The 23471-nt window shown below is 37.5% G+C and overlaps 1 protein-coding gene across 3 annotated transcripts in view; it reads right to left on the bottom strand.

The window, feature by feature from the left end:
* Positions 1-538: 538 nt before the first annotated feature.
* Positions 539-23471, bottom strand: part of LOC119075869 (B-cell lymphoma/leukemia 11A) — a 73255-nt gene continuing 50322 nt past the window's right edge. For all 3 annotated transcript variants that reach the window (XM_037182430.1, XM_037182431.1, XM_037182429.1), the window contains exon 5: positions 539-3518. In XM_037182430.1, coding sequence (XP_037038325.1) covers positions 1258-3518 — 2261 coding nt within the window. In that variant the 3' untranslated portion in view covers positions 539-1257. The remainder of the gene's footprint in view (positions 3519-23471) is intronic.

Genomic DNA, 23471 nt, shown 5'->3' with positions numbered 1-23471 from the left:
AGGTTTTCTCTGACGTTTTTTGGTGGATTTTTGAGGATTCGAGGATTTTATAAGAATTTTTTTGGTTTCTCACGGATTATTTGAACATTTTCGTTAATTTCGTTCACAAAGGATTTTCTTCCATTTTGGGGATTTTATGATCATTTTTCGAGGATTTTTCCTTACTTGACAGAGATTTTAAAAAGGTTTTCTCTGACGTTTTTTGGTGGATTTTTGAGGATTTTATAAGAATTTTTTTGGTTTCTCACGGATTATTTGAACATTTTCGTTAATTTCGTTCACAAAGGATTTTCTTCGATTTTGAGGATTTTCAAGGATTTTTTTTTATTTTTTTTTATTTTCGTTTACAACGGATTTTTTGAGGATTTTCTGAAAATTTTCAATGGATTTTCTGAGGATTTTGTTACAATTGACAGAAACCTTAAAAGTATTTTGATGGATTTTTTAAGATTTCGTCCAATTTGAATGATTTTTGAGGATTTTATTCGATTTTGGTTTTTTTTTAACGATTTTTAACGGATTTTCGTCGGATATTTTATTTCGGTTGACAGAGAATTTTCTAGTTTATCCGCCCCTCGCACCTCGCACAAAAACGAAATTTGTTTGCTTCTTTTTTGATGTTTTTCCGACAATTTTATTAATAAAAAAGAAAAAAAAATAATTAAAAATTAATAACAGAAAAATTGCTAACGTAATTCAACTATTTAAGTGTTCAATAAAACTACACCACTCTCTTCCGTCTTAAGTTTAAACTTAAATAATTTCTCATCTTTCTCTTGTTTTTAAATTATTAAATTTAGTTTACACGTGTTCCATGGGGAATCGATTAAATTGTTTGTCTTCTCTTTAAATTTTATCTCTATTTTTACACAGCTTTTATATGTACACAGGATTCTCTTATTGTTAAAAATTCTTTTCTTTTTTTTAATTCTTTTTTTTTCACTTTTACTTTAACTTTGGTATTAATGCCTCAAGTTTTCAAGTATACGATGCCTTGTTTTCTATTTAATAATAATAATTTATTTCTCCTCACTTACTCTCGCCGTATCATTCTGCACTCTCTGCGCTCTGTTTCGGCCTAAACAAATCCACCGTCACATTCGAGTTTTCACTCATTTGTCCGACTAGGTTCACATTTTCCGTCTTCTTCTTCCTTCCGTTTTCCATTTAATTTAAAACCATAAAATCTAGTTAAAATGTCGTCGACATCATCCGGTTGGTCGGTGGCACCGGAATGCCACCCCAATGAGGATAAAGTCATGCGGTTTCCTCTTTCTTAATCAATTGAGGACATTGCGATGTTGGTTGCTGTAACGATGGTGGATTACTGGAATGTGTCTCATCGTCCGTACTGCTGCCGATCATCGGCATCGGTGGCATGGTGAAATTAGTGGGCATTATTTTGCCCTGGCTGACCACACACTTTCGCATATGCTTTTCCAGCGTTGACGGTACACTAAATGGCATATCACAGAATCGGCACCGGTACACGTCTTTGCCCATTCGGCCGTGTGTTTTCATGTGTCGGGTGAGTTTGCTGCTTTGGGCACACGCGTACGAACACAGTTCGCATTTGTACGGCTTCTCGCCGGTATGACTGCGTCGATGGACCGTCAGGTTGGAACAGTTTTTGAACACTTTGCCGCAGTATTCGCAGGTGTCGTTGCGTCGTGATTCCTTTTTCATCGGATTCATCATGTTCGCGGACGAGGTGGGAATTATTTGCGTTTTTGCTTTGAAACTCTCGTACAGCGGATCGCCACGGTTGAGTCCGGGCAGCCACCAGTCATTGTTGTCGAATTTCATTCGTTTCGACGGATCGAAGGGATTCTCGAACGGATTGAATAGAGGAACTTGTGCTGGCGTTTGGGCTTGCTGCGACTGGAGCATATTTTTTGCGAATTCTTCGCGAAGTCGTAAGGCAGCTGGCAGACCATTCAGTTTATCGTTTAATGGTGGATGAGCACTGCTGTTGTTGTTGTCCCGATCCTTGCTGGTCAGGTGAAACTTTAAAGCGTGATTTGATTCCTGTAGCGCCTGTTTGTAGGCTTCCGAATACTGAGCAATGTTCGACAGTCCAAATTTGTCCATCAGTTCGCCGACCAACGATGCTGGTGGATTCGGTCCCAGTAGCATGTCCCGTTTTATAACGAATCGATTATCACCTTTGCTGCTGACACTCAAATCTTCAGCCTCATCTTCCATTTCATCACAATCTTCCATGTCTTCGTCTTCCTCTTCTTCCTCCTCGTCCATTGCTTCGGCATCTTCTTCTTCGTCATGCGAATCGTCACCGTCACACGTTTCCACCGATCCTGCATTACTTTGTCGATCTTCGGGCGTACTGTGAATTTTCAAGTGGCTCTTCAGCTTCGACGCTTGGAAACACACAAAATCACAGCTCGTACATTTCAGCGTTTTTTCGCCTGTGTGCGATCGTCGATGCACCAGCAAATTGCCCTGGAATCTGAACTTCTTGCCGCAAAATTCGCAAGTATGAACAACATTACTCGCTGCATGATGATGATGCTTATTCGGCGGTGTGGACGCAGATCGAGGCGTTGTGGTTATGGCACCGTTCTCATCATTCAAATCGGTCTGATGATGATCGGGCGGTGTTAAGCTTTGCGGACGTGAATTGCTTGTAAGTGGCGTCGGAGGTAATTGTGAAGGTGATGGGCTCGCAAATGACGGCGATTGCTGCTTACGGGAACTCGGCGAGCTCGTTGTACCAACCCTTCCTCCCGGGCTAGTTGTTCCGGCAAGCTGTCGCAATCGCTGCGAGTAAAAATCCATCTGTGGCTCGATGCGCAAACTTTGCGTGGACGGTGGCATGTTCGTTATGTTACGTGGTGCCGATGTTCGGTCGGATGGTGACTGACTGTTCGGAAACGTTTGCGAATGCGGAGTGAGCGAATTTGCTGCAGCAACGGCAGCTGCAGCTAAATTAAGGCCATGATGTCGAAACTGTTCGGACACTAGCTGTTCCATGCGGAAATCGTGATGTTGACGCGAAAATAACGGTGCTACGGGTGGCGGTGGTAATGGCAATCGAAGTAAACCGAATGGATTGCCGTGCATGTCTGGTGGCGGAAGCATTGGATGATGTCGAAGACCGTGCGGTAAATTGGGATTGATTTGGTTCGATTGAAGTTGCGATTGAGATTGTTGTTGCTGCTGTTGCTGAGATTGTTGCTGTTGTTGTTGCTGCTGCTGCTGCTGTTTCTGTTGAGAAAGCTGCATCTGCTGTTGTTGAATCTGTTGCACTTGTTGATGCAATGACGTTGGTATGTTCAATTGCTGAGATATTTGGCTAGAACTGACCGACGAACTAGTCGACGAGCATGTGGAGCTGCCACTTAAATCGGTCAGGGCTTGATTCTGTGGTTGTCCAGTAGCTGCGTTACTGTTCGATTCGATGTAGATCTTAACACCATGAGCGTGTTGAACATGCTCAACTAATCGCCAGGCTGAATAGAGACGCGTTTTACACGTGGAACAGACGTAGTTTGTGGGTTCTGCAAAGGAAAGAAAAGAAAATTGAGATTAAAATGACAAAGAAATGCATTCGGGGGTTTGAAAAAATTTAAAAAAAAATGAAATTTCCCGTCCAACGAATCCCATTAAAACCGTATCAGACACAATGTGTTGCGCATTCCGCACCCTTGTCCACCTCAATATTAAAAGAAACAAAAATTTATGGAAACCGAAACGATGAGCGAAATGTTAAAATTTCATTTTTTTTTTCGGGTAAAGAGGGTTGTTGTATGGTCGTTTAAACATTTATATGACTCCGTGGTAACAAATGTGCTAAATGGCCCAATTTTAAAGAAATCATCCATCTAAACCGCACACAGATCCAACAAACAAGTTTTTTTTTACATCAAACAAGACGTAGGCAACAACACACAAAAAAAAAAACCGTGTCGCACATCTTGTACATCTATTAACACCCCTAAATCCTTAAGGGTGGACGTTTATTTATAAAATTTTGTCACACACATCCTGTGTGCTGTGTATCTGTTCCAATTTTTTTTTTTTTTTTTTCCTACTTGCGGTGCCGCAACAAAATATTTTATTAAAAAAGATAAAATTTGAAAGTCCGACTTTTGCCGTCGTTCTGATGGGGCTGGCATCAACCACTGACGAAAGAAAAAAACCTCACACACACAAAATGTGCGGTCTCCGCTGGTTATAAATGCCGTGAATGGTTGTGAATGCTGAATCTAATAATAATCCAAAATCGTCGAATTTTCATTCTCCGCAACCGAAATAATGGTTTTCGGTTTTTCGATCATATATGGATGCGAGAGGCACCATATGTTTGGTACGAATATGTATCGAAAAACCTCGAAAACTCTCCACCAAACTATAGATATATGCATCCCATTCGCGGCTAAACATCATTTGTATTCCAGCCGAGAGAACATCGTTTTCCATGCATATACAGATACGTGGACAAGTGTAGATTACGAGCTTTAGTAAGCCATTGATGTTCCCGTCATTTAATGTGTTCATGTTTAGATGGTTTTTGTGGTGTGTTACTCGGCTACTTATCATGCAGGCTTTTCCCAACACACAACAGCAGTGTACGAATTTGAATGATTAATAAGATTTTGCATTTTGGTTTTTGTTGTTGCATTTCTATTCCTCGCACACACAAAACGTTTGGACGAAGGAACCGGAAGCCACCAGGAAAATCTTCATCGGATCCGTAGTTTTTGAACGCAAAATAAAATTCAAAAAAAGAAAATTGTTCCACTGAATTGTCTCCAATAATAACCAATCGCAGCCCCTCGAGGGGTAACCGACTGGCCAAAATGGTGGCAAATCAATTTCTAATTCCTTTCAATTCCGTTTAATTACCTCAATTACCGGACCAACTCGTCTAATTGCCGGATTCGCTCTATTTCCTTTCAATTCCTTTCAATTCCGTTCAATTCCATTCAATTCCCTTTCAATTTCCTTTCGATACCCTTTCAATTTCTAAAGGTACTTCCTGTCAATTCCTTTTAATTGCTCTTAATTCCTTTTATTTCTTTAATCGCTCCTCCGCACAAAAGTCCATCGACTTTATACACAAAACGTTCCTCCGCACAAAAGTCCATGCTTCATACGCAAAAAAAAACAATTCGTTCCTCCGCACAAAAGTCCATCGACTTTATACACAAAACGTTCCTCCGCACAAAAGTGCATGCTTCATACGCAAAAAAAAAAAACAATTCGTTCCTCCGCACAAAAGTCCATGCTTCATAACACAAAATGTTGCAAAAGCCCATCGACCATAAATTTCCATCGACCATAATATATACACGGAAGAACACAACGCACAATAATTGCGTGTAACATTTTATGGACGATGGGCTTTTGCAACATTTTGTGTATGAAGCATGGACTTTTGTGCGGAGAATGTTACTTTTTTGTGTGTATGAAGCTTGAAGCATGGACTTTTGTGCGGAGGAACGTTTTGTGTATAAAGTCGATGGACTTTTGTGCGGAGGAACGAATTGTTTTTTTTTTGCGTATGAAGCATGGACTTTTGTGCGGAGGAACGTTTTGTGTATAAAGTCGATGGACTTTTGTGCGGAGGAACGAATTGTTTTTTTTTTGCGTATGAAGCATGGACTTTTGTGCGGAGGAACGTTTTGTGTATAAAGTCGATGGACTTTTGTGCGGAGGAACGAATTGTTTTTTTTTGCGTATGAAGCATGGACTTTTGTGCGGAGGAACGTTTTGTGTATAAAGTCGATGGACTTTTGTGCGGAGGAACGAATTGTTTTTTTTTTTGCGTATGAAGCATGGACTTTTGTGCGGAGGAACGTTTTGTGTGAGAGAAAAGTCTATATAAGCCGGTTGCAATATGAAAATGAAACATACTTCATTTGACAGTTTCGAAAATTTCGTCATGAGAAATAGGACCAAAACACGTTTTCAATGTCTCGTTTGTTTTGAGCATTAGGCTTTTGAAAAGTTGATGGAATAGATGATATTGTCGGTTCGGTGATGCATTTTTTTGTAAATTTGGTTTGAAACTGGAGCATTTCGCATCGGCAATGCCCCAGCCTAACATTCCCCCGACGAATATTCACTTGTTTGTTTCGGCTCAAACTCTTCCGTATCTGACTCACAAGAATCCTCTGAAGAAGAATCCTTCAGTGTGCATATTTTGAACATAAAAGGACGTTGGACCTGTTCTAAAATGGAACTGATCAACACTGTACACTGTTATTTATTGTGCGGGGGCTTTTAAAATTAAAACAAAAAGGAAATAAAGTGGTTTTGCATTCGCTGGTCCTTCTTTCCGATAATCACACTTATCAGCATTTACTCTCATTTACTTTCAATTCCACATATTTCCAGTCAATTCCTATCAATTCCGATCAATTCCTGCCAATTCAGATCAATTCCGGTCAGTTCCATCAATTCCAATTATTTACCGGATACTCCGGCAATTCCTTTGAGGGTGTGCAGTCAATTTCCCGAGTCGGTTACCCCTCGCAGCCCCTATATAACATCGCACACACATATCACACATTGTGCTACTTGGTGTGTGGTTATTATCCTTCAAAGTGTACTTGTTCAGTAGCGCTATGAATATGATCCCTATTGTCATTGTCCTCTCTTGTCCTATTTCGAGCATTAAAAAAAAATCCCAGAAAAGACATTGTGTATGCGAGGATGTTGATGCGATTTTTAAGAGAGTATGTTGTCGTATGTGATGGCTAGCTCTGGCGGTATATACATATAGGAACAGGATATTTAAACGTGTACAAGAGGTTATGTGCGCAGAACATTTTTTTCTATTTTAACAACAACAGAAGTGAAGAAAAAAAAGAATCTGCCAGCAATGAATGCAAGGAACAGGACGACACACATTAAGTGGTTTAATAGAGCATTACATAATTCACCTAACTTCCGATCGATTTCATTTGGTAATGTGTGCTGGTGTACTGTGCTGTAACTTAGATATGTGTAGGGGTCTGCGATTTTTTTTGCTTAATTTGGCAGAGATGCAACCGGAATGTCGGATTGGTCTTTTGTGTCGATTTCTATTTAAGTATGACCAGACAATGGGGAATGCAAGTTTACTGTGACATCGCAGGTAAAATTGATGGAAACCAATTTCGACAGGTCTGACTGTCACAAATGGCAAGTGGCTTTTTTGTGCTTGCATGGACTCGTATGCCGACTAGGTTTGTATAACAACTATTTCTTACCCAAAAAGTACTCCTTCTGAGAGACAAAATTGATTTTTTTTTTCAATTTTTGCTTTGTCTATTTGACTGCTCGCTCTCTCACGGCTCTCTCGCGGCTCTATCTACCTTTTGGAACGGAAACGTAAGACAATTGACAATTACAAATGACGAAGACAAGTAGTTTATGTAAGTTGGGCCAACATCTGTAGCCTAAATATTTTTTGTTGATTCCAGGCGATTGCCATTGGCAATGACTACGAAACGTAGTCGAAATATTTGGCAAGAAATACTACTGACTAAGCCCTTCCAACTAAACTTCCTTTCATTTTTAATCGCTGCTCAAAAACTAAAGAACCGAAAAATATTGGCACTTGATATGCACTGTATAGGGCATGATCTTCATATGAAAAAAAGAGCATGAGCAACGATCACGAGTCGTTATGTCTTTCATTTTTCCATTTATTTTTGACGTATCGGGATCTTTGCCAAATGTTGTTGCCAGCTCCCACCTCAAGCGCCAATATTTCGACACTTCATCACACATTGTTACCGTAGAGAGATTTCGGCTCAGTTATCCCTAACACTGGCCTCGATGGAAATGTCAAAATGAGAGACCGATGCCGCCTTTTCTCTCTTTGAAACATTTACCGAAACTTCAATAAAATTGACCGAATTCTCACTATCTTTACATGAAAATAGATTTTGTTCTGACGGAAATGCTTTGTGAAATATTGATTGCTCTGATCTAATGTACAACGCACAAAAACCTTAGAGAGGCGAATTTGTGAGAGAATTTCATATATTTTCTCTCACAAAATCGCCTCTCTAAGGATTTTATGCGTTGTACGGTATGATGACTATTATTTATTGGACTTTTCACATGACCAAATCACTGTCTCTTTGGCGCAGTGGAAAGCGCGTTGGACTTCTAATCCAAAGGTATTGTTACTGTTAATCAAACAAGCTTCAATTGTTACGAAAACATACAAAGCTCATACTTCGAACGTGAAATTGATCTTCGCATTTCGTTAAGAATCTAGGTGAATGACAAGTCCAGCAAGACAAGTTATCATAAATTGGTACTCGGACGTCTCGCTCTGATCACAGCAGTCTATCAGAATGGGGACGATGAAACGCAGCGTTACACTTTCGGATTTGAATTTTTTAGCTCACTTACGGCGAGAATTACGTACCGTGGACAGATAAGTACGAAGTATGAGACTTGTTGCATGGGAGTACTGTGTAACTGTTCATCTTCATTCACAATCTCATGATTTGAACAGCGTCAACCACACAGTGCCTCGTTAAGTGTCAATAAATCAAAAGAATTTCATCCGCATCGACAAAGTAACAAAGTAACTGCGCGACAACGCATCCCGAAATGTATGCATACTCATTACTGCATATGAACCCCCGTATAGACTTGGTAGTACGTGTGTAGTGTACTCTATCTATCCACACTCAAACAGAAGGAAAACATCGGTCGAGACAGGATGTGGAAAATCGTTTCCTTTGATATCCGCCTGGCACACACAAAAAGAAACGCATATGGATGGGATATTGTGCATATCTCGTTTGGTCTTATTATAAATCGTCAACTTTTCCACATTTATAATAATCTGTATGCATATGCAGGCGCGCACACACAATGATTTGTCCGAGAGATGAAGTGAGTCTGGTGTTTTGAATAAACATTTCTTAACTTTTTATGGCTCATTTTATAGAATATTTCATTCAGTAGTTTGCCAGCATGTGTTCGAAGGTTTTTTTTTTCTTTCGTCTTCTTGTTCTTCGTCGTTTGGGTTTTTTTTATATCTCCTCTTCGTCGTCGTCGTTGTTGTACTTTCTTATAAAAATGGTACCATGTATCGTCTTGTTATGTGTGTACCATACTGGAGTGTTGTAGTTGAGGATATTATTTATGATGTGTTAAACAATTTGTCTGTCTGTCTGGGGGTTTTATGGTTTTTAATGTTTTTATTTTCGAAAATACATTTAATTGCGGACAAAGATAATTTGTAAGTTATTATCGTCGGGTGGATTGTACTGTACACTGGTGGTAATATAGTTGTTTGGACATGAGAACCAGTGGTAATTTTCGACGGAAAATTGGTTACCATCGGTAAAATGTGTGTGGATTCATTTGTGGATAAAGAGAAATAACAGAAAAAATGAATTCAATTATAATTCAGAGAGGATGTTCCTGTTATACCAAAGAGAATTTATTCATCCCACTGTCACTGACACACAGACAAATCGTTGATATGAGTTAGAAGCATGGATTCCTCGGACATAGACTCCAATTTTTTATCCAAAATTCAATGAACCCTGTTATCGCCGGTCGTTGTGGATTAAATGCTATTGACAGCGGAATAACTCGATGTGAACAAGAAATCATCTGTTACCGGCAAAGACTACAAAAATGAAGCAAAACGCTGTTGCTAATGCTATCTTATATTACAAAATAAACGTTTAAACGAACGAAGTAAAAGATTTTGCTATTTACACAGAAAGGTTTATACTTTCAACAAACGAAGTACCAGATTCAATGAACACGTTGCGATACTATAAGTCTAGAGATCATAAATGCATGTAAGTCCTTCATGAGCGGCGCTCTGAAGCCATATTCAAATTGTTACCCGTTACCCGTTACGAAAAACATTTCTTTTTACGACTTTTATTTTGGTGCGCTAGAAGTAATGAGACCAACACCATCTTGTTGACACCAATTTAACTCTTCACCATGTCATTCGAACTGTGAGATAATGTGATAAGCATCTTATGATGCTTTGCATTTGATAATGCTGTTCAAAAATACATCACACCTCACCACGCCACGGCGACATTGGCAAAGAGATGACCAACGTATATGAAGTAGGCGGAAGTAGGTCATACCTTTTTGCATGTACAAGTCTAGTGAATCATAAACGAAATGATAGATTTGAAACATCGGCCTAATGAGCGACTGACATGCTCATATGGGCTCTGGGTACATTCGAGGAATTCTCGAAAGGTCAATGGCATACGCCGAAATTAGTCTCGGTGTATTACGTTAAATATAGCCATCCACAGGCAGTCAAACAAACGAACAATATGCCATACCGACCGATAAATAATTAATACGTTTTGTGTTTGCGTTCTTTTTCTTTCTTTTTCTGCAAGTCCATTATTAAACATTTATCATTTATGTATCGTACCACATTCAATTATTTTAAAGCGCGCACACGCCTTAAAAAACTAAAAGTAAAATTTTGTGCGTTTCTGTTTGATGTTTTAATCATTCGTAAGGCTTGCGTGAAGACAATAATTTTTCATAAATATTATTTCGAATAGAGATACACTGACTGGTACTGGAACCCACCTAAAAGCGACCATACACAATTTTCGATGTTTAAGATACATTTTATACAACAAATGCTGTGTGTATGCATAAATAAACGTTTTGTTGGGGAGTAATGGTACTCATGCTGCAAGAAATTGTTTTTTTTTGCTTCGCTTTATTGTATAATTTCTTCGATATTATTTTCGATGTCCGATCAGTCATTGCAGAGGTAAATAAATGTAATTACAATGATTATTGCATTTGTAGCGTAGGAGCGTATAAAAAATGTTGTTCGTCAAATAAAAACTTTGTAGTCGGTTGACGTGAGATAAGTAAGGAAATTACTCACTCTTAAGCCTTCGTCTATGAGGTGAATTCAAAGCCACTAGAGACTTTGTATAACTAAAATTGTTTGCTAGAAATGTTGATCAAATTACTCTCCGGTAATTGTTTAGGACATGGCTTTGCAACCGAGATCTTGTTCAAAGAAAACTAAATTCTGGCGAAAAGAAAGTCATTGACGAAATTGTACGAACTGCTGGAATAGAATCGGTTCAGACTGGTTGAACTGATTGCTTAAAAAAATAGTTCCGCAGAAAAGTTCCGAACTTTACGAACTAATGCTTGAAACATGAAAAATCAATTCAGAGAGCTGCGGGAAATTGCGACTTTGTACTACGAAAACGCAAAGTTATATTTGGCTTAAAGGTCATTTCTCGAAACTAAACAATAAATTTCGCTTGACTATATACAGTCTTCTTGTTTGAAATTTATTATTTATGAAAGGGACGTGTTACTTTAGTGAATTATAAGAAAAATGAAATTTCATTGAGATCTATAGAACGTCGTCCTATATAGCAAAGTATGTGTTACACCTAATGAAGTAATAGATTTTCGACAAATTTCTTAAAAATACAAACATCAAGTGAAGTAATAGATCCGGTTCAAATATACAGATGATGTCAAAAGATGTTTCTTCGATAATTCCTCTATGCGAAACGGAGTTTTATCGATGAAATGCCATTTGTCATATAATTCGCTAATGTGACACGTCCCTTTTTGCATTGTACTCATCGCTGCTACCGTATGTAGAGTATCCTTAAAGTTTTATCTTTAAGTTCTACCTGACAGGTCTTTGTACTCGTGGAGTGAAACAAGGCGTTAAAAGTTTAGGCATCGAATACAAAAGCACAATTTCCCACCAATAGAAATTCCTCAATTTACATGAAGACCATATCCAAAACGCTGCAATCACCCAAATCGTATCTTAATTACATTATTCTTTGGTTCAATCGAATTCGAACGAATTAAGATCTTCAATGCAAAACTGTTTTAAAGTTTACAATATTCCATTCACCCATATATATTCACGCCGAACATTAGACGCTGTGATTCAAGCGAAGCCTTCAGGCACCATAATAAATATAAATAAATTGCCAAAGCAACAATATTCTTGCCTTCACCATCATCATCATTGTGGGCATGCGAAATTGACAACGCGGATTTTTTTTTTCAGGTCTCTCTGCAACATAGTGCCATGACATGCGGACAAGAAAAACAATTATAAATTTTGTTGTTGTTGTTGTTGTTGTTGCATTTTTGATTGTTTAGCCGTGCGCGCATAATAATATCATTATTTGTCTTTATTTGTTGACAGGCATTTAATAAGAGTTATGGGATTTTATGAATAAATCTCGGAATGAATTTGTAATTTGAATAAGCGAAAGTCTTTTCGAATCGAATCGATGGATGAACGGCCGATTTTGGAACGGTCTGGAAAATCTTTTAGATTTGAGGAGACCTGAATTAAGAAAATTCGATTGATTATGACGGATTTGTGTGCCATATAACCTCGACCACAAAGTTCAAATCAAGCAAGAATCGAAAACATTTCTCTTTTACGAAATACGAAATCAAATTGACAGATTCGCTTAAACTACCTATTTAGACGCAAACACAAAAATAAAACGATAAAACCTCGTTGAGCTCTACCGAACGTCTTACTGTATATAGCAAAACATTTGTTACATCTAATGAAGTAATAGATTTTCTACCAATTTGTTAAAAATTGAAAAATCGAGTGAAGTAATAGATTCGATAATTAGATTACGCTTGCCGTCTACGGTAAAGTTATCGTTCAATGTTTGTCGATCAACTATACTACAAACATAGTCTAGCAAGAGAGTATACTAGGCTTAGATGGTGTGATGTCAGCTCAAGTTATTGCTAAAGGAATTGTTATGCTTAAAGTCTATTAAAATTGGTTATGAAACTGCGAAAGGACCTTGAGCAGACCGTGATGAATACATAACATCGAATGAGTTAAAATAAAAATTGAGCACAAAAGATAAGACCAATCTACCGATCTCTATTAACATCGAACTAACGACAAAATAATGGTTCCGCTCAGTGTTACATACGCCGGCATTCAGACAAAAACAAAAAAAAATCTTTTCACCTTTCACGCCATCAGCATAAAATTACCATCAAAATTAATCGACGAATTTACGAAATAATGATATGCCGACTCGACAGCAATCATTTCTCACCTTATACGATTGTACTCTCTGAATGTGTAGAATGTTTAGTAAAAGCCGACGACAAGTCGAAAAATGAAATTATTGACTGCACTGTACACATAAAACATTGAAACATATTTACACTCTCGTTCATTTTGGCATAAAGTGCATTACCCGTAAGGCCTCCATCAAAATATAATATGGACTCGGCACCCATCCATCCGATTATATGGTGGAGAAAATAAATTTTGTGCAATTACCATACAAAACGAAAAGCATAAATAACTTCTTCATCTTATCGTTCGAATGTTTTGTTTTAATAAAGATTGTCGTGTGTTGATGAAAGGGAATTGGTGTGGAAAACACAATCCGAAAGATGCTGGTGTGCTCTTCTCTCGTCTCCGAAACATTCACCAATGAATGCGACACATAATAGACTCTTGATATCATTGGGAATACAAAAAAAATGTGTAAATGAATGGCAAAAACAGAAAGGTATAATAAAGAGCGTTTGTTTTCGGTATAAATATTGGCACAGATGAATTTGTACGAAACACTATGCGATCAGCGAAAAATTATTGCATTTAAAATCGAAACGAAAAATGTTGAGCGGTTCATTAAAAAAGAGACCTTGGGTGCCTGTAATTGTGAGTGTGTGACAAAACTTAGCGGTTCTTGGAGAGTAGATTTTCTTTAAATGGGCAGTGGAAACGATAACTTTGGATAAATTTCATGTTAAACAACTGAACTTTTTCCAGCCGGAGAGTCGATTTAAATCATTGAATCAATTGTGGAATTTGTATACACATCGCAGAACATTTGCAGAACATAATGTCGATATGTTTAATGTGCCATTTGAATACGTACGGTTGATAAATGGTAAAATGGTAATTGTATGCGCGTTGGTATAAAAATGGTGATACTTTGATATTTATCGGAGAAAGATGGTTTGGGACACGATGTGTGTGACGATCTTAATCACTGGAAATCTGGCTATTGTTGCTCGATTTAGTTGCACACGAACGGAAAGCCATTTTAGATCCGTTGTAATTGAGACCGAATTAGGTGAAAACAGCAAATCTAGTGGTGCATATGACACAGACGCTATGGCTATACAGTCTGATCGGTCAAATGAGATATGACTAAAATATGGAGAACCTTCGGTATAAAACTGAAATTTTCGGCATTTGCCCGATTAGCCCATGTATCAAGTCTGGGTGAAGAAGTGATTTGAAAATTTTCTTTTTTTCATTCTGCTTATGATTCACTAGACGTTTGCATGCGAAAAAGGTATGATAACCTTCCCAGGTCTGCTGTCCCTTTGCCACTGTCACCATCACCTAATGATTTGTGACATTCGTATCTCAGATCTAAACAGAAGCAGAAACTGTTTTCACTCCGAAAACCTACTTCCGGAATCTCATTCATCAACTCAATAATTACGAACCTTCACACCAGCTGCTGCAATATGCATTTCCACTTTACCGATTTAAAAAAAAAATTGAATCTCGAAACACGCGCGACATTTTAGTGATCATCTTCAATTACAAACCTTTTTTTTCCATCTCATCAACAGCCCAATCATACACACACTCACTCGATGTAATATTTTCCTTGAGCCGAGAACCAAAGGTTACATCATCAGATTCACATTTTATGTTAAAATAACAACAACGAATTGAATAGGTCGACGTGAATGACGAAGAAAAAAAGCGATTTCGAAAAGGGTGAGGAGAGATCAGATTGTTCGTCTTATATTCAACGATTCACATATTTTTTCGCTGTTGTATAAAATGTCAGTGCGTCTTCGTAGCAACCATTCGTAGAAGTCCCAACAACAACAAGAAAAAAAATTATTTTTTTTTTCTTCCTCCTCAACTTAATATACAAAAAGGTGAGGTAAGAGGTAAAAGGCATGTTGTCTTTAATGAACAATGATGTATATCAGATGCGAATGGTGTGTGTATACCTGGTTGTTGTTTCGGGTGTACAACGGAAGCATGACTGTCACGTGTTGTAAATAATTAATTGAGGGTAATCTACGTCGTTGCTACTTCTGCTTCTTCGAATCGGGGATGATGTGCGTCTTGTGCGTGGACACAAGCCATGCAGGTAAATGCAAATGATACTTTTTTTCGGGACATTTTTTTCTCTTCTCTCTCAATATATTTGAATAATTCGAAAATATCATCTCTTCACGAATGGGTGTGTGGATGGATATGGTATCTGAGTGTGTGTGTGTGTGTGTGTGCGTGTGGCATCAGGGATGCATAGATATTGTATTTAAATTTTAATTTCTTGATTGTTGAGTCGCGCGAAGAAGAATATTATCATAAAGTTGAAGTTCAAAGACGAGAACAAAAAAAGGGCTGGGCTCGGTATATGTTGAATGTCTGGGCGAGATTTGAAAATTTGTAAAGATGATTCTTGGTGTGTGCACAAAGACCCATAATTATTTATCCATCAGGTCGTTTAAATGTTAAAAATGAATTATTTTTCTCTCCGTTTGTTTGAATATTGATTGGTTGAGTGGGCGATCTTCCATTCATTTCTTTTTTTGGCTTGGCACATTTGAACTGGTGGATAGATTTTGATACTTTGTTAACAGAAATCAATTGACAAAACGATCTGCTTGTAGTCGATTGTGATTGATGACAATGATTGCAATTTGTAGAACCAACCCAAATGGTTTGGTGTACCAAAAGAAATGAACCGAGAGGAATTGAAAGTGGGTTTAATCGTGGTTGAGATATGGAAGGAGTTGTAGACAATTAAAATTCGCATGAAGTCGATCGAAATGGAAGAATGATTAAAACTGGTGGGTCTGGTGATGAAATGTATGAATTTTTCATTTTGCTTATAATTCACTAGACTTTCTCATGTGAAAATGTATCTTGAAAATATCGTTTTTCGGAGTTTTGGACTTCCAAATGCAAGTTTTCATCTCTCAGATCAGGGTGAAAACCCAGTTGCTTATGTTTTAAGCGACATTGGTATGTATAGTTTCCAACCAACAAAAAGTACTTCGTGAGAGAGCCGTTAGAGAGCAAGTTGTCAAGTAAACAAAGAAAAAATTCAATTTTGCCTCTTTAACGAAGTTCTTTCTTGATAAGTGGAAATCAAGCTATTCGTATCAAAAGCCTTTAATGTGAAACTCTTCATTTCTCTTACTTCATTTTCTTCTCTGCTGAAAAACTATTCTCCCTTTAAAATCACTTACATTATCCACTCTTTGCCTTGTTATCATATACAACTAAATTGCCGGAGGCAATATAGACAGCCCCGTACGAAGACAAATTTCATAAATTCCTATTTAAACAGCTATATACCGCTATATTTAACTATATTTCACTGTAAATAAACATTTCACAGAGGAATATGCTATTATATAGCTCTATATGCCTGTATATAGCTCAATATAGCTGTATATAGGTATATATAGATGTCCATATATGGAATCCCTGAAACCCCACACACATAACAAATTATTTCCATGTTAACAGAAACTCTATAAGCATCATTTTTCCCAAGATATTTCTATTTTACTAAAATCCAATATGGCCGCCGGCAGCCATTTTGTTAGGAGACCGAAAATAGTACCGACGCTTTACATTCGTTAATACCTTTCAAACAAAAAAAAATTCATGAAATTCGGTCAAAATTTACTCGAGATATTGTCAAAATACACCACGTTCACTGTACTTCCGAGTAGCCAGATAAGAGCTCACTCCAAGAGACCTAGCTCACGCTCCGGAGAACATAATTTCATAAAAAAAATTTTCCCTGATTGGTACGGTCAATACCTATCTAATAAAGCTAAAACAGACGAAATATGTTCAAATGTGGCCGACCTACAAACAAAAACTGCTTGCCGCCCTGTGCCTGTTCCACACCAAGGGGTCTAACTCACAAGTCGGTCATCCGATTTCCATAAACTTTTTTTTTGTCGATGGGTATTGTAAATACCTTTTATTTGACGTATCAGTTACAAGTGTAACGTTTGAATGTCCGGAGATATCTTCGAAAAACCGTAAAGCACTTATTGGGCCACAGCTCGGGAGGGGTCGATCCAAAATCACTCATCTTCGAACTTAGCCTGTCTTTTGACATTACCAAACGGGAAAAAAAAGAATTTTCAAAATCGGATGCGTTTTACTCAAGTTATCGTGCAGACAGACGGACAGACGGACAGACGGACATTTTTTTTTTCGCGGATTTGGCATCTCTAGACAACCACAATAGGTTTCCCCTTACTCAGGGAGTCCAATTCGACGTGTTACAAACGTATGCGTAAACCCATAAGACCCCAGTACTTCGTACGGGTCTAAAAATAGGAAATGAGATAAAATTATCAGATTCTCTTAATCAAACTGAGTCCATAAGTGACTAAATAAAGTTAACAAAAAAAATGATGCGATCGAAAAATCCAACGAGAAAAAACAACCATTCCATCGAATCTCAGCAGGATATTATTTTTCATCCATAAAAAGCAATAAAAAAACCGAAAAACTTTTCAGATAGCAATCCATGTGTCCCGTTTATTCACATCATAACGATGACAACATCAAAATAACGTCACTTTCCTGGAAATTTATCCATACACCGAAACCGTATCCACACATTGTCCATTCCTTTTATTATTCACTATAATTGACCGCCCGCAGAATGTATAATGGCAGCAGAACAAAAATAAAATTGTTTTCGATATAAAAAAAGAACGAACACAAGACATAAGAACAACGAAGGCAGTCCGCAACCCCCATGCTTAGCATAAAAAAACCGCTAAAAGAAATGAGTTTTCGTTCAAATGCATAAACATTAAGCGACGAATCGTACGGAAATCTTTGCATTTCATGCAATAAAACAATGAAACCGAAAGAAAAGAGAACTGAACCGCACGTCAAAACAGTTTTTTTTTCTGAAAGGACAGAAGTAGAGACAAATTCCTAACGGAATCCGATAAGATTGCTATTGTACGCCAATGTTCGTTCATATCCCAGTGAAGCAAACGGTGGCGGTGATGTGTGTGGTACAGACTATAAAAACCCTTACGAAAATTGTCCGAGATAAAAGATAAATATGTTGAACTGTGTATGGTGTGTACACTGTTGTTGTTGTTATGTGTGCAGAGGGATTGCATATTAGAGGGTAACGGTTTGACGATCTAATTTTTTCTTCTTTCTTTTCTTTCCGTCGTCGCTTCGTTCTTCATCATACTACACGACTATGACTTAAGTTGATGTGTGGAATAATACTGTACAATGGGGGTGTTTATTAGTCGGGTATGGAGATGGTTACATATGATGGAAAAGAAAAATAAAAGTCCCGGAAGGGTCGAGAAAAACGAGAAAATCGCTTCGGACAATATGTATTTTGGGGATAATAGTCATTGTTAAATATGGACTTGCCAACAGAGTGATGGATTTGTTTATGGGGATAATATTGGGGGGTAATTGTTTTTTATATTGACATATTATGTCACTGCATATTTTTATGGTAATTTTTTTGTGGTTGTGGGGGGAGATGGTTGGATTAATGTGTTTGTTTTCGGATTTTTTTTTTTTTAGTATTTTTCTGTTCATACTGTCAATTTGAATAAATATTCGAGTTTGCGGTCAGATTTGGTGAAAGATGTCAAGAAAACTGGAAATATTTATTTGAATATCGGACTCGGTTCTTGGGAAGCAATCAGAGTCAAATTTATTTTGAGGGCTTTGGAAAACAGCCAACCAATTTCAAACGCATTTTCCACTGTTTTTTTTAAATGTCTCTAGAAAGGCTTGCGTAGCCAGTCGGAGATGATCGAAAACCGAAAACATGCACTTTTCTTTTGGAAACTTCTCGAGGTACACGAAACTAGCATGGCAGTGTGAGGTTTTAATAGAAAAGTATTTTCATGGTCTTTAAGGGCAAATATGGTCGTATGAGGGTTTGAAAGCATCTACCATTAAATATGAGCACTTAAGCACTTCAACTTCTCTTATTTCATCGTAGATGCTTCCCAAGCCTATTTGCCCTGAAAGAATATGAAAAAATCTGTCTAATGACAACCCACATGACCATGTAAGTTTCGTGTACTTCGCGAGATTTCCAAAAGAAAAGAGCTTTTCAATCACCTCCCACTAGTCTCACAAGCTTCGAAGAATTTTTTTGAAAGTTGTTTTAGCTTCTAGGGTCGAATACCTTCCCATGCACATACAAAACATTCCAACAGAAAATGCTTCCGAAAACGGTAAGATCTTTTCAAAAGAATCCCTCTTACGACGAGGGGACGTCTATAAAGTACTAACGAGATCATAAATTCGAATCTTTTCCTTTAGAAAAATTTCCTTTAGAGACCATCGAGACGTAAAGGGTCGGTGATTGTATAAGTACAACTACCTCTACTTTGACAGTACAACAAAAGAAAAATTTGATTTAGGCCTCTTTCACGTCGCTATGCGTGCGAGCAGTTATAGCGACGCGAAAGAGACCTAAATCAAATTTTTCTTTTGTTGTAATGTCAAACTTGACAGAGAAACAAATGCAAAAATTTGGATTAGGTCTCCTTTGCGTCGCTATGTGTAGCTACACTATGGATAATTGGATATAGTGGACGTTTCAAACCAACAATCTACTTGGGCAAAAAAAATTCGAATCTTTTTTTTTGACAAAATTCTGTGAGACAAGGAGTTGGCACTAGAAGAACTATCCACAATCAAAATCTTCGCCGTAATGTTAATGAAAATATGGAAAATCGATTTTTTTTCGTATTTTTCCGCTACAAACAAATGTGGACATCACAATACCTGGTGGAAAATTTCTAAGAAATTAGCCATACAGAAGAAGCCAAATTGAAAACACCTAAGCAAATGTTGAATTTTTAATGAAAAAATGGTATCAGACAAAAATAACACATCTCCGATGCGAGAGGATTTATTGAACTATTTCGAGGTGACACATCCACTACAATGAGTTTTCGTTTTTTTTCGCTTTGCTATGTCGTATCAAACAGGTCGAAATATTTTGAAAAAAAAAACGAAAAAAAAAATTAAATTTGAACAGATGTACGCTTCCATACCACAAGCACAACAGCCTTGGTGCTTGTGATTATTAAAATTTGAAAGAGAGAGAAAAAAAATTACAATTTTCAACGTTCACGTTCTCAATTGAATGTAGGTTAGTCTAGGTTAGTTCGAACTATATGTACGGAGAAACAGTCACCGCTTAATCCAAGTCGTGACCCAGCTAGAAACGTACACTCATCTGGTATCGACAACGATGACAAAAATCTGCGATGAGCTCTGGCTACCGTTCTCTTATAACGTAGCAAAAGATCATATAACAAGTGAAGTAATAGATGTCGAATCGAAAGCGATGTGATATTTTAAACAAAAGATGTAATAGATTCAAATAGAAGAAAAGTGAATTGCATTGGCTTATTAAGAGTCAATCATATCAGATCAAATTAAGTAAATTTTGAAGACCTCGTTGAGACGATACACATTGTTTCCTGTTCCAGTTTCGTTCAACCGTTTAAACTCTTAATATAGACTGCGAAAATTCACCCCTAAATCCTAATTCAATACAACGCCACGCAGACCATGAGAAATATAATAATCCAGCGTTTACAGTTCTACACCTCAACGTTTCCCATATATTGTCGTTACAATGTGAGAACATAAAACGACTAAATCTGGTATTACACTCATCGGAAACATTGGCGAATTTCAGTCCGCGTTTATCTATACCTTCATTCATATACATAACAACTCGTTCAAATCATTTCCTGATGCACTTACGGCACACACACACAAAATTTTATTATTATATCTCACCGAACCGAGAGATTTTTCGCCCGTGTGTATAGCCGATTCGGTTGCATATAAATGAAAAAGTGTACATCATACGTAAGGGTTATCACCCCCATCAATTTGTAAAATTTGTCAAAGCGAAACAATGATATCAAACCGATGTTTTTCTGTTGACATGTCAAAAAGTATCATCGTGTCCAGCATTGTTGGAATGGTTTTTTTTCTCCTCTCTGCGTTGTTTTGTTTCGTGATTTGCATGCAGTGGTTTTTTGCGTATGGTATAGGATGGGACGACGGGAAGTTGTTCCAGGGAAAAGTTGAAATTGAATTATTTCTGTAACTGAGCGACCTCACTCGAAAATCTATATGTTAACGCAGGACATGTCGTAAATTAGTGAATTATAAGAAAAATGGAATTTCATTGATTTGACTTCAACGGTGTGTAAGACGACGATTTTTCTTCTGAAGCATCAACAAGCTTCTGTTACAATGTTTTGACTGAAAACGATGAATCGATGAAACTTCATTTTTCCTATAATTCGCTAATTCACGACATATCCACGACGACTTCTGCATTTACATAGCAATACTCTAGTAGATAGTGCTAGCTAACGAAGCAATAGGTGTTAGGACCAAGGCCGACTTTTGAGAAAGTTTTTGTGAACAAAGAAGAAGTCGAGAAATTCAGGAAAATTCAGAAATTTTCCAATAATTATTTCAAGAAAATTCAAGAAACTAATCTGTAAAAAATCTGGCCCCTGTCAGGACGGATAAAACGTTTTTCCGATCGAAAAGAGTTGAATTTCCAAACTATTTACTCGACCCACCCTGTGCGGTTTTTGATCCTGAAAACTAAATTTTAACAAAACATTACTTAGCCTCCCAGGACAATAGTTAATTCGAGACGAGAGAGAAAAGAATTTTGTTAACGGTTGATCGACGTCACTAGAGGGGGTTGCATTGAAGAAAACAATTGCAAAAATCCTTCCAACAATTTTTTTCATTTTTTTTGTGTTTCAGATGGACTTTGGAGAAAAAAAAGGGTTAATGAATATAACTGCTGGCTGTAGTTTATTTCAATGGGTGCTTTTTAATTGCATTACATTTATTCAGAAGCAGAGGCAAATAAAAACGAGAAAATTTAAATATAACTCGGACATCTGCATATCACATTCAGATTTCGAAAAAAAAATCTTTTCATTTTTGACAACTCTGCATGTGGGTACTCCTTTGTTTATAAATAAAATGATATTTCAATCGCGACGAACGGAACGGCGAACCATTGCCGGTTTTATATGTGGTTTTCTGTCAGGTTGAAAGTAAACCTAGAGGGTCATTCCACGAAATTGATCAGCAAGTCTACAGAAATCTTTAGCGCTACACCAAACGAAATACGGCGCTGCACTAAAATCCATTCGAAACTTGGTTTCTGCAGTCTTTGTGTAGCGCTAATGTTTGCATTACCATTGGTGTTCACACCACAATTTCGCTTCATACTTTGTAAGGGAACAGACCGAAAGGATAATTTTAGAATGTACCGTTTCTAACAGTTGTTGAATGATATCAACGCACCTTTTACCGAGTTTCCTCCGGTGAGAACGATTCGCTCACAGAATCAATTTCGGTGCGATTGGTTTCAACAATTGAAAGAACCAAAGTCTGAGTAGCGAACCGGTTCTTTTCAATAATTTTTCGTGTCAGCTTGGCATGTGCTCATTATTTCGAAATATGAAAATCTCTATTCAGAGATACAACCCTCACACATTATGTCCAACGTAGAAAAAACAAACTCTCACTTTCCGATAGTTTTTTTTTACGTCGTTTGTGCCTGCATCGTCACAACAATGTAACATTAAACTGCTGCACACACACAATATTCTCACCTTTAATCCTTTTGCCAATATTTAAAAGCCCTCATCACTTGCTCAACATGTCACAATGTGACGGTGTGTTAGAAAACGGGGTGAATTTCATGAATTACTTATTGTGTGTAATTGATATGTCAGCGCGTACACATTTTGTCCGAATGGTCGTTTCATACTAGACAAATGCATCACCTTTTCACCTTAGGTTGTTTTTTTCATGTTCAAATGGATATGCACGCAGTGGACACATAACATGTACATTATCATACGTGTGGACATTACAAACGAGGTGTTATGACCCCGGTTGTGATGCTTTTTACTCACATGTAATGATCGTAATGTGTATGTGACACATTTCCACTGTAAAGTGTTCTCGGTTCGCAGTCAAAAATCGATGGCTTACGTACGTATACGTAACATCTAACTAACGTCCGTGCATAGCAAACATGATAAATGTCCAAACATTTATTTTCCCATATCATCATCATCATACAGGTAGGCTTGTATATAACAAACACGGCTAACCCCATCGGTCAAACATTGAATGACTTGTAACCGTGTAGCATAACACACGGACAGAATGTTTCTTTCAGTTTTGCCTTTTATAATTCATGCCGTTTGAAAGAAGCAAAAAAAAACTAAATAAAAGAAAATTGTACAATGAGAGAGTGAGCAGAGAGTCGTCTGCTGGACATATAGACATCAAAACAAACAACAGAGCAAACAGGATACTCTAGCAATGGAATTTCAAAGTAGCTGGTGTGCTATTTCTGAAT

This window comes from Bradysia coprophila, unplaced genomic scaffold (genome assembly GCF_014529535.1).
Source record: "Bradysia coprophila strain Holo2 unplaced genomic scaffold, BU_Bcop_v1 contig_232, whole genome shotgun sequence".
NCBI classification, from domain to species: Eukaryota; Metazoa; Arthropoda; class Insecta; order Diptera; family Sciaridae; genus Bradysia; species Bradysia coprophila.
This window is presented reverse-complemented; position numbering and strand designations above follow the sequence as displayed.